At 43.0% G+C, this 15,108-nt stretch overlaps 1 protein-coding gene across 2 annotated transcripts in view; it reads left to right on the forward strand.

The window, feature by feature from the left end:
- Positions 1-15,108, forward strand: part of EPHA3 (EPH receptor A3) — a 371,911-nt gene that overhangs the window by 265,975 nt on the left and 90,828 nt on the right. The window contains exons 6-7 of one of the 2 annotated variants that reach the window (XM_040423262.1): positions 4,532-4,656; positions 7,264-7,426. In XM_040423262.1, coding sequence (XP_040279196.1) covers positions 4,532-4,656; positions 7,264-7,426 — 288 coding nt within the window. The remainder of the gene's footprint in view (positions 1-4,531; positions 4,657-7,263; positions 7,427-15,108) is intronic. The other variant, XM_040423263.1, reaches the window with a different exon arrangement.

Genomic DNA, 15,108 nt, shown 5'->3' on the forward strand with positions numbered 1-15,108 from the left:
AAACCATTTTGATGGGGTTTCCATCAATTTCTAACCTTTTTTTATGAACCAGACGCCCTCTTCTCTTCTGAGCAGGGGGTGCCTGGGGTTAACCATTGACTTCCAAGCATGCTCGCTCATCACTATTAGGGACGTCTGAATGGACCCTTAGAGTACACTTGTCAAGTAAGGGTCTATAACCCCTGGAGTAAGAATGTATGGGATTCCATGGTTTCAGACTACAGTACAAACACATTATTTGTAGTCTGATTGTACATTTTTACCCTCTTCAATAAAAAAAAAAAGTAGGGAATATAGATTAGCAAGTTGCTCAAAATTCAGTTCAGATTTGATTTGGCCAAACCAGTACGCAAATTCAATTCAAGTCTGAATCGATTGTACCGGAATCAAAACTTTTCCAATTGGCCTGAAAATTTGTGTATGACGCTCTGAGGTCTCCTAGGACTTTTTTCTCTGTAGTCTGCTTAGTTTAGAAACAATTTGCTCATGTTTACGAGGGAAGAAATGGAAGGTGACTGCCTAATCAGACTACACAGGGTTTGGATTGTAGTCTGTCACCATGGAGATGCATAGGTCTGCATACTTGTAGACACCACATGGTATGGATGATTAACAATATTACTTTCTTTTCTACTTTAAATGCGCCGGAGCAATAAAAATGGGCATGCCATTTATGGTTAGTAAAGATGGTTTTAATGATTTTTCATATTTGTATAAATATGCAGAAAAGGATATATCATTTACAATGAGTACAATGAGTATGACATTGCATCTTTTATTTCTAAACAATTTCTAAAATTCTAAAGGGACATTCCAGTTCTTATTCAATACATTTCTTTATTTTCCATATAAAGATATATTAGGATATCCCTTTAAGAAATGGTGAATTCCTTAAAAATTAAAATGCTGCTCTTCGAGATATATGACACAATAACTGGAGGTTGAATCCTGTGATTCATGCTGGAAAAAAAGCGTTAAAAATGTCATACCCGTTAAAATCCCTTTATTGTGCCAACAACAGCAGAGTCATTGGGGCTGGTGCCTTTGAAAACAGCAGGTACTGTAGCTATAGCGATGATTAGTAATCTACAGCTTAGCGCAGACTTTAACTTGCTTCAATTCCTCATTTTGTAAGAAAGTTCTAATACCTTCCTTACAAATTGTGTTGTGATGACAGGAGACAAAATCAGATCTAATCCAATAAAAGGGAATGGAATGCTCTTCAGAACGACTGAGACATTATTCACAGTAAATCCGTCTTTTCTTCTCGGCAACAGTGACAGGAAATCTGTAATGCTTCTTTGCTTGCACATGTAGCCACACAGTTGGTCCTTGTAGAACATTCAACACATCAAGTTTAAGTTTCCATATTTCAGCCTTATATTTAGATCCAAAGATGTAGCAGTAGGGTTGTGAAGGCCAAGCAAAGAACTTGGTAATGTGATGATAGATAGAGAGACAGATATTAATACAAATGTATTATTAAGTATTGTTAGTCAGGACAATGGGTGGGATGGGTGGAATGTGTTTTGGGATGAGATAGGGTTGCATATACTCTTGCTTTTCCTTGTCCTGTATATTTATGTATTTTAACTGACTAATGAAAAAGGTACTTACTAGATGAACACATTTCTTGAAATTCCTTTTGGGTCCGATTTGAACAAACCTCCCGGAAGATATGATTCAGACAGAAATAAGTTCAGCCCAAATCGAAAGCACTCAGATTGCCCTGGAAGGTTGTGTATGACGCTCTGAGATCTCCTAGGACTGTATTTCAGAACCTTTAATGCCAAGACAGCATTTAGTAATGTCGAAGTGACAGCGACATATATGATTATGGGTAAATGACGGTAGACGGTGGTAGCCACCAGACTATGTAAAAACACACTGCTCTATTGTTTTATGCTGTTTAAAATAAAATAAAAATAAAATGGTCCAAAAAGTATCCCTTCTTTGTGGTGGCAGATGCATGTGGTAGTATAGGAGGAAGCAATGGGTTAATTTAAACTAGGAAAGAAGTTGTTAAAAAATAACATATTTATATATATATATAATTACGGTGATGCAGGAAAATACATCAGGTCAGGTACAATAATCTATAATCAACTGAGGCATTTTTAAGAGACTATGCAATATGTTTAAAAAAAATTGGACTGTCAATTGGACAGAGTCTAGTGCAACTGTGTCACAGAAAATACATCGAGTACACTATCAGCACCAGGATTAATACTGTAGGAGATTTGTGATTGGGAATTCTTTAATGTAAATTGAGCTAATAGCTGGCTGATATCAATTAGTTAAATCTAACACTAACTGCAAGCGTTGATTGATAAGAACAAATCCATCGGTGCTCATTTGCACCAGTCTGATTACAGAGGCCGATGCAAACAGAATGCTGGAGGAATGTCTGCGGTCATTCCTCATTCTCTTCTACAGATGATCGGCAGCACATTCCTGATTACACAGGGAGTTGTGCTGCCGACAATCAGGCATCGGCTGATCGGCTGCTCGATTATAGGAGCCAATTATTGTGAAAGAGTGTTCCTATGAATGTTTGTTCATGATAATTGTGTGGTCTAATAGTGGCTTAAGATTGTCTCTGTCTGACCCCAAACTAGCTGCATTTTGTGTCTAAGGGTACGTTCACACTAGCGTTATTCTTTTTCGGCATTGAGTTCCTTCCTAGGGGCTCCATACCGGAAAAGAACTGATCAGTTTTATCCTAATGTATTCTGAATGGAGAGCAATCCGTTCAGGATCCATCAGGATGTCTTCAGTTCAGTCTTTTTGACATTTCAGGACGGAGATTATAGCGCAGCATGCTTCGGTTTTATCTCCATCTAAAATTCTGGAACACTTGGCGGAATGCCGGATCCCATTGAAATGCATTAATGCCGGATCCAGCCCTGAGTGTTCCGGCAGACCGCTAAAAAAAGGAAGAAAAATAAATGCCGGATCCGTTTTTCCGGATGACACCAGAGAGACGGATCCGGCATTTCAATGCATTTGTCAGACGGATCAGGATCCTGATCCGTCTGACAAATGCCATCAGTTTGCGTACATTTTGACAGATCCGGCAGGCAGTTCCGGCGACGGAACTGTCTTCCAGAATCCTCAATGTACAAGCTCAGAATACGCATGGATTTTCTGGTTGGGATCTTATATAGTGTCTGCCTATGACACTTGTCCAGACTTCTCAAGAGTCCCTCATTTGAAGGGACAGTCCCTATTGTTGACCAAAGTCCCTCTCTCGCTCTTTGCTTCATAATTGTCCCTCTTTTTGATCTAATGTATAGATTTGCATTAATACATCTACGATATTGATCCAGAAAATGTTTAGAATGTTGTATATTAGAGCCTCGTATAATATATCATTATTTGTTGCAATTTGGATTTTCGAAATGTCTATATTCAGATAATGTGTGCGCTAGTGTAAAAGAAAACCATTGCAGTGTATAGCTATTCAGGAAAAATTGACTTTTCACACAATGAACCATAAGTGTCATCCCTCCTGATTGGCTAAAGCTGACATGCCAGGGCCCCGCTCAGGGTCATGTCATCCTCTTTCTTCATCTTCCCTGCCCTGCTGTGCTGTCTTCTCATCTGTCAAATGACAGGCTTCAAATTAGTTGAAATCCAAAATTTCTGTGAAACTCAAGCCGAATTTCATTGCTTAGAATCAATTCGCTCATGTCGTTTTTAGATGTATATTCTGTGTGCTTTCCCCCTCCACCTGAGCCGCCGTACTGTAGTCTCAATTGAATAGGACACTCTATGGTCGTGTGACTATCTAGGTCATTCCTGTCGTATTTTCCTGCCGCACAATTCTGTTTCAAAATCCTGTGCATTGACTGACATCTATTTTCCCCAGCAATTTAAGATATTTTTCTCATTTCACAAAAAAGGCACACGACTTCCAAACAAGCCTGAGGACAAAGAGAAATTATTTTCCTTTTAGAAAAAAAATTAAAATCCCATGTTATTTAGCAGCAACTGTTCGCGTCTCAGCGCACGAATAATGAAAGTCACTTTAAAGCACATTAGTAAATTGTTTATAAAAACCCTTCGGAAGGTTCCCGTTGTATGCATTTACGGACGGCCATTATCATGAATAACTTTACAATTATTAACAGGCATCTGAATTCCCGCAGCTCTGCACACGTTGACGTTAAAAGATATAAAATGAATTGCCATTCACATCAAAACACGAGTCACTGACAATATTCGGAACGTACGCTCAGATCCAGCACACACAGATCTCTATTAATTTTCTACTCTTTTAATAGCGCAAGTGTTTTCATTAGTTACGTTCTAGTAGCATATTAGAAACAGCTGCTCACTTGCCACCAGTGCACTGCTAATAGAGAATGTCAGTTCATTTGTCTCCAGGCCCATCATGCTCCTTGATAAGTGTACCAGAGCTATAACCCAGCTGCTAGCTCTTGATACAAAGCCAGATATAGGCAACAGCCATTTGTATGCAAACCATTACTCCTCGCCAACCCTAAATATTTTCTCTTTTCCTGCACAGCTCCGTCTCCTGTCACCGTAATTAGAAAAGACCGGACATCTCGAAACAGTATTGCCCTTTCTTGGCAAGAGCCGGAACACCCAAATGGGATCATCTTGGACTATGAGGTCAAGTACTATGAAAAGGTGGGGAAGCAAAAGCAATTACAGCGAAAAGTTAACAAACTCTATTGTTTCGGCCAAGAATAAGTCTGTGGAGCTTTCCAAGTGTTTGTGTTATATACCATTGTTAGGCCTCTTTCACACGAGTGATGCGGAACGTGCCAGGGTCTGTTCAGTTAAAAAATGATGGTTTTGCAAGCAAGATGAATCAGTTTTGTTTGCGTCCGTGTTCAGTGTTTCCGTTTTTCTCCATCAGGATTGCATCGGTTATACATCTGTTTTTCATGTGCGTGAAGAAAAACTGAAGAACACTCAACACAACAGTGAAAATTACATTGCATTTGGATACCTTTCGTTTTTCACGCAGCCACGTTCGTTTCTATGGGGCAAGGGCTGCGTAAAAAAATGGACAATATAAAACATGCTGCGATCTTTCCCGAAGAGGATCAGTAATAAACAATACTCATGTGCACAAACCATAGGACATGAAGGGGTCAGCATTCAATCCAGATGCCGTCTGTTCGCAAAACAGAATGCATCCGGATGGAAAACTCGCTCGTGTGAAATTAGCTTTAGGGATTGATTACAGGAGAGAACATTTTTGGTTGATTTTTTTTCTTTCTTTTATTAAGAACAGTTAGCATGATTTATGTGATGAGTTATTTACAATATATTGTTGTAAGTTTTGTTTTATACCTTTTATATATGTATTATGTACATGACTTTGACATGAGTAGCATGTATTTTTGGGGTCATGTACTTGGGGAATAACCCTGAAATGGGAATACTAGAAGCCATTGCAAAACTATTTTTTATATCTGACTGGATATTTTAAAAGGGTTGCCGAGACATATTCTCCTGCCTGGTCTGACTTCAGAGATGGAGAGGCAACTTCACGTCTGATGTCATATTGGGTAGGACATCATGCCTACACAGCCCCTCTAAGCCTTGTTGAAACACAGCCGTGGGCAGTCACCCTCTGCTGCTTTTTGAAGTGGCTATTCACTTTGAGTTAGAGAGATTTGGAAGACAGATTTGCATGGCCAGTTTTAAAGTGAATTCATAATTTTTAACATCCTGTTGGTGAAGAACGCCAAAGCCCCTGCATTAACCAATATATAAAAAGATAAAATTCTGGCCATCACTACGGAGCGTTTTAGAGCATACTGCTTTATTACTGAGTATAATGTGGCAAAAGTATGCAGTAGGTATTCAGAAATTTGCAGGAAGAATAACAGAGGAATGTATCAACACAGAGTTCCAAAAAAAGGTGCCCAGAATTCTTATTTCCTGGAGAATAAAAGTAATTACAAAATATACATACCAGGGGTATGACAGATTCTAACTCCCAACACCCTCTAAGCTACAGATTAAAAGAGGTTAATTGAGAATCTATAATTTTTAGATTTCTACTCACGTTCATTCCCCCGTTGTGGGCCTGAAAATTCTCCATCCTGATGAAAAAGTCCTAGGAGTCCTCTCTATCATATCATGCACTCAGAGGCACACTAGGGAATGCAAGTGAGTAGAAAGATACAAAAAAAAATTACAGAATCTGCATATTTTAATGTATTTACTGATTCATGTAATTTTTTTATTTTTTTTAGAGGTGATATTTTTCCTTATGTAGCTGTTTTTCGTCAGTGCTTTCCTTCCCCTGTTCTCAGCATCACTGCATTCTGGCAGGATGCTTACATACAGAACTTCCTGTTTTCTTCAGCTTCCTGGGGTTTCTAACTAAAGCTGGCATGCTTTGCTCTGTAATGTTTCTCAGGGCTTGCTCCATCTAACATTGAGAGGAGAAAGGTAGGAGACATAACTGCTGCAGAGGGAACAGTGTGTCAGGTGGAGCAAGCCCTGAGAAACATTACAGAGCAAATCATGCCAGCTTTAGTTAGAAACCCAACAGGAAGCTAATGAAAACAGGAAGTTCTGTATGTAAACATCCTCCCAGGATGCAGGGATACTGAGAACAGGGGAGGGAAGTGTTGACCTGAAAAACAGGTATATAGAGCGTTTGTGGTACTCTGGGCAAATAAAAAATGTCATTATGAACCCCTTTAAGCTGCGTGATCTATGTTGCATTGGTTGTGCAGATTCAAGTCCTAAACGCTTGTCATAAAACAGAGTATTGTTTAAGATCCATAGTTATGGAAGACATTAACATATACATGTAGGTCCTTATAAGTTATGACTTCCAGAAAATGCTGAATTTATGGACTGATCAAACATCAGTGGAATTTTAGTCAGACTTTTAAATTAAAACATCACAAAGCTTGATACAGCTTTAAAAGTAAATTATCTGATGGTTCAGACTAATTACCAGATATTTCAGACTTCAAACAATGCTATCTGGGTGAAAATAATAGGTTTCAGATGTTAGATATGCTGTCCAACAAGCAGCTGAAAACCATAACTGTACATACAGGAATTCATATAAAAAATTGTACGACCAAGAGGATCATATATGAGGCATACAATGAGGAGTTTTCCTATGGACTTGAAAGTTACGTTCTCATGCTACAGTCTTATAAAGCACAAAGGTGGCAGCCTTTGCTGAGTATAGTGATAGTAACTGTTAGGCATTTTTTTTTTACTATAGATTATAACAAAAATATTTGTTTCCAAAAGCAGGAACAGGAAACTAGCTACACCATCCTGAGAGCCAGAGGTACCAACGTGACCATCAGCAGTCTTAAGCCTGATACCACATACATTTTCCAAATTCGGGCCCGGACAGCTGCTGGTTATGGATCCAACAGCCGCAAGTTTGAGTTTGAAACAAGCCCTGATTGTACGTACCTATATGTTCTTTGTACTGTATTATCATCTGGTTACTTTATATTGTCCTTTATATTCTGTACCTAGTCAGCTTTTTTTTACAATGATAAGCAATTAATCAAGTATATAGATAGATGTAAAAAAAGAGTTCAGGATCAAATTTTGATCATAGTGCTATGTATGTGTCACGGCCTCTGTTGTGTTCGCCATGACAGGGTTGCCGAGCATGCTGTTGCCTGCAGCAAAGTGTTGTTGTTGCAGCATGTCGGTGCCTCCTCCTTTCTCCTGGGGCCTTCCCTGTCTGGTGTCGGAGGGGTTAATTATGTAGCTGGTGGGGATCTAAGTGTGTCCTGGGTGTGGCCTCTTGGCTCTTTATATTGTGGTGTTTAGAGTCTGAGGTCAGTTGCCCTTTCATCCTTTGTGTTAGCTGGAGTGCTGCTCCTATCCTGGATATACCATCTGTCCAGTTGGAGGGTCTCCTAGCTAGATATCAATGTCACCATGTTGTCTCCCCTATGTTCCCTATGTCTTTACCTTCCCTTCTCTACCCCTTACCCTGTCTGTTGTACCTTCGGAAGGGGGTGTCAGGGTTCCCCGGAGGGGGAATCATTAGTTGATGTGCAGCTCTGCCGGGGGCAACCTGCTCCCTGATCCTGGCATCCAGGCCTAGTTGTATTCCCATATACCCACCTCATTGTACGGTGGGGAGTTTCCCGCACTCCCCACGTGACAGTATGTCTAGCTGTGGCCTCTCCGTTTGGCTTCGGAAGAGGGTTCAGCATGTGTCTCCTGCCGTTTTCTGGCGCGCATGCTTGTCCTCCGGAGGGAGGGTGAAAAGAAAGATTCTGTTAACGGTGCGGTTAACAGTGACTGGTGTTTCCGTTGTTGTGTGAACTGTTACCTGTGTGGGAATCTCTCTTCGTCTATCCTCAGTGGTTCCTGTGTGAACTGTGTCTGAGGTGGACACAGCTTTAGGTGCGGTCTCTCCGAGCTTTTTTGTTGGCTGGCTGGCCGGTTCCTTGTTAGTGGTTTCGGCGTGCTGGCGGCAGTCTTGGGGAGACTTGCTTGCACTGACGCTGATTCTGCTACTTTTTTTCCCCCCTGTTGTTTGTGGGTGCCCCACCTAGCTTCCCCTTTTCGCTTTGGGAGGGCTTTGAGGCGTGGGAGTGTCACGGCCTCTGTTGTGTTCGCCGTTGCGCGGTTGCCAAGCATGCTGATGCCTGTGGCAACGTGTTGTTGTTGCAACATGTTGGTGCCTACTCCTTTCTCTTCATATAGTGGTGTTTAGAGTCTAAGATCAGTTGCCCTTCAGCCTTTGTGTGAGCTGGAGTGCTGCTCCTATACTGGAGATACCATCTGTCCAGTGGGAGGGCCTCCTAGCTAGACATCAATGTCACCATGATGTCTCCCCTATGTTCCCTATGTCTTTACCTTCCCTTCTCTACCCCTCGTATATGTGTGGTGTGGTTTGTATGGTTGGTGTTGTAATGTCTAGTTTGGTGTTCCATGTCTGGTATGTTTGGTGTTGTAATCCAGCATGGTTGCTAGACATTTCCCCTGTCTGTTGTACCTCCAGAAGGGAGTGTCAAGGTTTCCCGGAGGGGGAATCACTAGTCAGTGTGCAGCTCTGCCAGGGGCCCCCTGATCCCGGCATCCAGGCCTAGTTGTATTCCCATATACTCACCTCATTGTATGGTGGGGAGTTTCCCCCACTCCCCACTGTGACAGTATGGCATTTGTCACCGGCAGAAGTAACCATACATTTTCCTGAGATTTTAGATGAAGGAAATAGTGGCCTTCACAGTGGATTAAAAGGGTTGTCCTGGATTTTAATATTGAGATAAACTATCCTTAGAATAGGCAAGTAATATCAGATTCGACTCCTGGCACCCCCCACTAATCAGCAGTTTCAAGGAGTCTGTTTTACTGCTATTGATATAGTGTATATAGCCTGTTCTACATTAATGATATATAATCATGTCTTATGAACAGGGCTGGCCTTTGGGGTGTGCGGGCTGTGCGGCCGCACAGGGCGCCATAGCAACAGGGGCGCTGGGCGGCCGACAGCTCGCAATGTAATATGCGGCAGGCGAGGCTGCACTTGTGTTCTCCCTCGGGGCGCCCCCTCCATCTCCCCCTCCCCTGTCTGACCTGATTCCTCCTCCCCTGTGTCTGACCTGCCTGCTGCCCCCGCCGCTGCCAATAAGAAGAGAGACAGGAGGAGCTGTGGCCACTGCGCCACCAATGAAGAAAACTGACCCGAAATACAAATACAGGAGGCGGGTGCCGGAATCAAATAGCCGACACCCGACCTCTATGACAGGGAGCTGCGATCAGCTGCAGTTGAGTTAACCCTTCAGGTGCGGTACCTGAGGGGTTAACTGCCGCTGATCGCAGCTCCCTGTCACAAAGGTCGGGTGTCGGCTATTTTATTCCGGCACCCGCCTCCTGTATTTGTATAAGAAACGTTAGTGGCACATTGCGCCCCCCCTTCCCCCCCCCAACACCCCAGTATAAGAAACATTGGTGGCTCAGTGGGAAGTGCCAATGAGGGTTAAAAAATAATAAAAAAAATTAACTCACCTCCTCCAGTTGATCGCGTAGCTGCCGGTCTCCTGTTCTTTCTTCAGGACCTGTGGTGATGTCACTGAGCTCATCACATGGTCCATTACCATGGTGATGGATCATGTGATGTATCATGTGATGAGCACAGTGATGTCACCACAGGTCCTTTGACAGGTCATGAAGAAAGAACAGGACACGATCAATTGGAGGAGGTGAGTTAATCATTTTTTTATTTTTTAACCCTCATTGGCACTGCCCACTGCGCCACCAATGTTTATTATATTGAGGGGGGGCGCACTGCGCCACCAATGTTTATTATACTGGGGTGTTGGGGGGGCGCACTACACCACCAATGTTTATTATATTGGGGGGGGTGCACTGTGCCAATGTTTATTATATTGGGGGGGCGCACTGTGCCAATGTTTATTATATTGGGGGGGCGCACTGCGCCACCAATGTTTATTATATTGGGGGGCCCACTGCCCCACCAATGTTTATTATACTGGGGTGTTGGGGGGGGCGCACTGCGCCACCAATGTTTATTATACTGGGGTGTTGGGGGGGCGCACTGCGCCACCAATGTTTATTATACTGGGATGTTAGGGGGGCACACTGCGCCACCAATGTTTATTATATTGGGGGGCGCACTGCGCCAATGTTTATTATATTGGGGGGGCGCACTGCGCCACCAATGTTTATTATACTGGGGTGTTGGGGGGGGGCGCACTGCGCCACCAATGTTTATCATACTGGGGTGTTGGGGGGGCGCACTGCGCCACCAATGTTTATTAATTTGGGGGGGCGCACTGCGCCAATGTTTATTATATTGGGGGGGCGCACTGCGCCACCAATGTTTATTATACTGGGGTGTTGGGGGGGCGCACTGCGCCACCAATGTTTATCATACTGGGGTGTTGGGGGGGCGCACTGCGCCACCAATGTTTATTATATTGGGGGGGGCGCACTGCGCCAATGTTTATTATATTGGGGGGGCGCACTGCGCACAACGACGGGTTAGGGAAATTTCACAGCAGAGTGCGCATGCGCTGGGAGCCTCGCCGGCGGTTAGGGTAGGGAAAAATTATGGGCCAGTGCACAGGTGCGGTGATCGGATGGATGTTCTCAGCTGGACACCGGCCGACACTGCGCATGCGCTGGGAGCCTCACCAGCGGTTAGGGTAGGGAAAAAGCACTGGCCCGTACGTAATTTTTCCCTTCCCTAACCGCTGGTGAGGCTCCCGGTGCATGCGCAGTGTCGGCCGGTGTCCAGCTGAGAACATCCATCTGATCACTGCGCCTGCGCACTGGCCCATAGTTTTTCCCTACCCTAACCGCCGGCGAGGCTCCTGGCGCATGCGCACTCTGCTGTGAAACTTCCCTAACCTGTCGTTGTGCGCCTGCGCGGCGCTGCACACCTCCTCACGAAGTAGGGAAGTATAACATCACACGGGCCTTTGGGGTGTGCGGGCTGGTAACTACTTGGTTGGATAGTCAGCCAGCCTATGCCATGATGCCAGCAACAGGCAGTGTTTTTTTTTTTTTTTTTGGGGGGGGGGGGGGGCGCCACAAGGTTAGCTCGCACAGGGCGCCTGAACACCTAAGGCCGGCCCTGCTTATGAAGGCAACTCCTGTCCATGTGTACTATTAGGGCATATTGATGTCATAGAGGGGGTCCCTGTGTTTGAACCATAATTCTGCAAGAGTAGTGCCTATTCATGTGGACTCAAGCTGTTTTTTGTATTACATGAATGGCCATTCCTCTGAAAGTCTACCATGTAATACCACATTTTTTTCAGCAGGGAAATTGCCCTACCAGACAATGCTATCTCAGCAAAATCAGGTGTTTGCTGATGTTGCTCAGAGCAAGGATGCATTTTGAAACATTAAAGGGATTTTCTGGCTGTTTGTTATTGATCACCTATACTCAGGATCAGTCTTCAGTATCTCATCAGTGGAGGTACAACTTCTTGCACCCCCATGGATCAGCTGTTGTAGGAGGCCCTAGCACTTCTGTGACTGCAGTGGTCTCCTCGCAGCTTACCAAGCACAAGGCCATCCACGGGATATTGCCTGTGCTTGGTATTTCATCTCAGCTTTGTTAGCTTGGATAGGCTATGTGACTGATGAACATGAGGTCATATGACCTAAGAAATGGCTGCAGGGCTCACCATAGCATCGTGACCAATTCAAACAGTTGATCGGTGGTGGTGTCAGACTACCATCTATCTGATATTGATGACGTGTCCTGAGGATAGGTCCCTGTCAATAAGCTGTCTGACTTTCCCAGGCCATGTGATGACACGTTTATCTGTCACGTGGCCTAGGAGCTGCTCAATTGAATGGGGCTTAGCGCAATATTAAACACAGCCACTATACAATGTACAACGCTGTGCTTGGTGAGCTGTGAGAAGGCAGCGGCGCTCACAGGTGCGCAGCTGCCTTCTCAAAACAGCTGATCGGTGGGAGTTCCGGGTGTCAGACCCCCACCAATCAGATCATATGTCATCAGTAAAAAAATAAATCTCAGAAAACACTTTTAATACTATCATTCAATCATAGAACTTTTTACATTACATTACATTTAAATATATTAAAATAATAAAATAAGTAACTATAAAGACATAGCAGCCTAAAGTCTCATGTATACAGTAGAGATGTGTGGACAGCGCCTGTACATCAGAAGGTCCCTACTGCTCCATATACAGAGTCCTAGGCCCTCTGTGTACTACCGTATGGTGTTGCCATACAGCCCTATGTGCCTGTATTTTCTGTCCTTGTCCTTTCCCGTGGTTTTTGCAGCCCATTCTGCAAAAAAAATAGAACATGTCCTATTCTTGTCCGTTTTGTGGACAAGGACAGGTATTGTCTTGGATCTGTAAAAAAACTGATGCAACACGGACGTCACTCAGATGTCATCCGTTGTTTTTGGTTTTTTTAAGATCCGTGTTTTGTGGACCACAAAATACATACGGTTGTGTGCATGAGCCCTAATACAAATTTTTTATGGATCTTTTATTTTAATTCTTATTCGTTGTTAGTTTGATATGGTCTAGTTAAGAATAGACAGTAAATGCTCATACTAATACTGTAGTGAATTAAATGATGAGTGTTACTGGTGTTAAGGATTCATCGAGTGCACGGCAATATTTAGTACAGGTGCGATTTTATACCCTTCTGTTTACCCAGAGGTGTAGTGGTGGTTTTATATAATTTTATTGTCATGCACATTTACCAGTCCATTACATCTGAGTACAGTAAAAAGCAAGAGCATACGCCATAAATTCTAAGTGTTTTTCAACAAGCATGTGTCACCATCATAAACGAGATAGGCTGACTCCAAGCATTTCATCGAAAAGACAAAGTAACCGGAGATAGAACTGGAAGTGAGACATGATAAAAGCCACGGAACGTAACGCCCGTGACGAATATACTTTGATTGAAAGAGCCATACCAGTGCACTGATTTAGTTATTTTCTGCTATTTGAGATAAGGAAATATTTATTGCATCCTTTAAAATAATCATTTATGAAGACAGCTGTTATTTGCTAATGTATTTCTTTTACCTTTATTGCTCTCATCTTCCATTCCGGGCTGTGGTCACATGACCATGTCCATGCAACGCTTTCTTATTTCCTGTGATGTTATGTCCATGGGCGGGGCAGTGATAGGGGAGTGTCTATGTAACTAGCTGGGTGGGAGGAGCTATAAACTAGCTGGGCGTGGTTAGGGGTAGTCATGTAGCTGTGGCAGTGTAAGGAGAAGTGCATCATGGGTTTGGTTGGATACAGGAACAGGAAGTGCTCCATACAGGATGTGAACAAACCAGAGGGAATGGTTAACATGGTGAAAATGGGTCAGGAGAGTCGTAACTGAAAAAAACATGGGGAAGATGTACATGATGTAAGCAACTGTTAACAAATCTGAGTAATCCTGGAAAACCTTTTTAAGTCCCTTTCCCTTAGGGCCATAGACATACCTGTATGGCAGCACATAGAAGGGATCATTTACTAACTAATATACACCAGTTTTCTAAAATGCCGATCATAATAAATGACCTCCCCAGAGTCCTTATAGTTTTGTAGTACAAAGCCTTAGGCACTCTAAATGGCATTTTACAGAGACATTCTCTCCTAGAAACAAGGCTTATACCTCTGTAATATGGCCTCTGATGGAACATTTATTACTGTATTTTGTTCAATATTCTGCATAACAGGATGTCCTATAATTAGGCAGCACCAATTATACCGCTAAGTTAAAATCTTTCCCTAAATGACTCTAATTACCAGAATGAAAGATAAAAACATGTAAGCGAGACACTTTATCCATGGAGTATATACAGAAAACCTGTTCTAGCCATATTAAGTGCCAGAGGAGCCTCAGCATTCATCATTAGCTAACTATCCGCCGCTTCCTTCCTAACACAAGTGTTGAAAAGCCGCAGCTGTAAATGAGTGCAGAAGTGATGCCCTTACACAAACCCATGTAAACATACATTACGAGAGAAATCCAATATGCCACCCACAGTCACACTCTTCAACAATTGGGTAGTGCTCTCCAGTTTTCACATGTTTTTACATGTGAATTAAAGTCAATTATATGCTTGTTCTTAGTTTGCCTGGATTAGTAGTTGCCGTAAATAAAAGTTTAATGCAAACTATGATAACTATACGTTGTGAACTGTACCAAGAACAGACCCGCAATTTGGCAAGTAGACCCGAGCAGATATAATGTTTAAAAGTTTATGATGGTGCCAGTAAAGCAGGTTTAGCTGTTTTTCTTACATTTTACGCTATTTTTTTTCTGTGTTTAGTTTCCAACAGCCTGTTCTGGATTCCTATTAGAAATCTGGGTGCAGTTTCCTAGGATTTTAAAGAGATATCAACACTTAGGATTTATACACCAGGGCGATAGCGCCCACTCTGACTCCGTTCTCACTGGTGAGCTCTGAGCTAGTCATTCTGTCACCAGGAATAAGGATTCAGTTTGCAGCCAATCATTTCTGAGGGGCTGCGGAAAATAGCCATGCCCTGGCTCGGCTATTTTCCGTAATCCCTATAAAAGTGAATGAAGCGGTGGCCATTCTTCGTGGTGCACTTCCTATTAATTTCAATGGGACTTCTGAAAATAGCC

Source organism: Bufo bufo, chromosome 3, assembly GCF_905171765.1.
Source record: "Bufo bufo chromosome 3, aBufBuf1.1, whole genome shotgun sequence".
Lineage (NCBI taxonomy): Eukaryota > Metazoa > Chordata > Amphibia > Anura > Bufonidae > Bufo > Bufo bufo.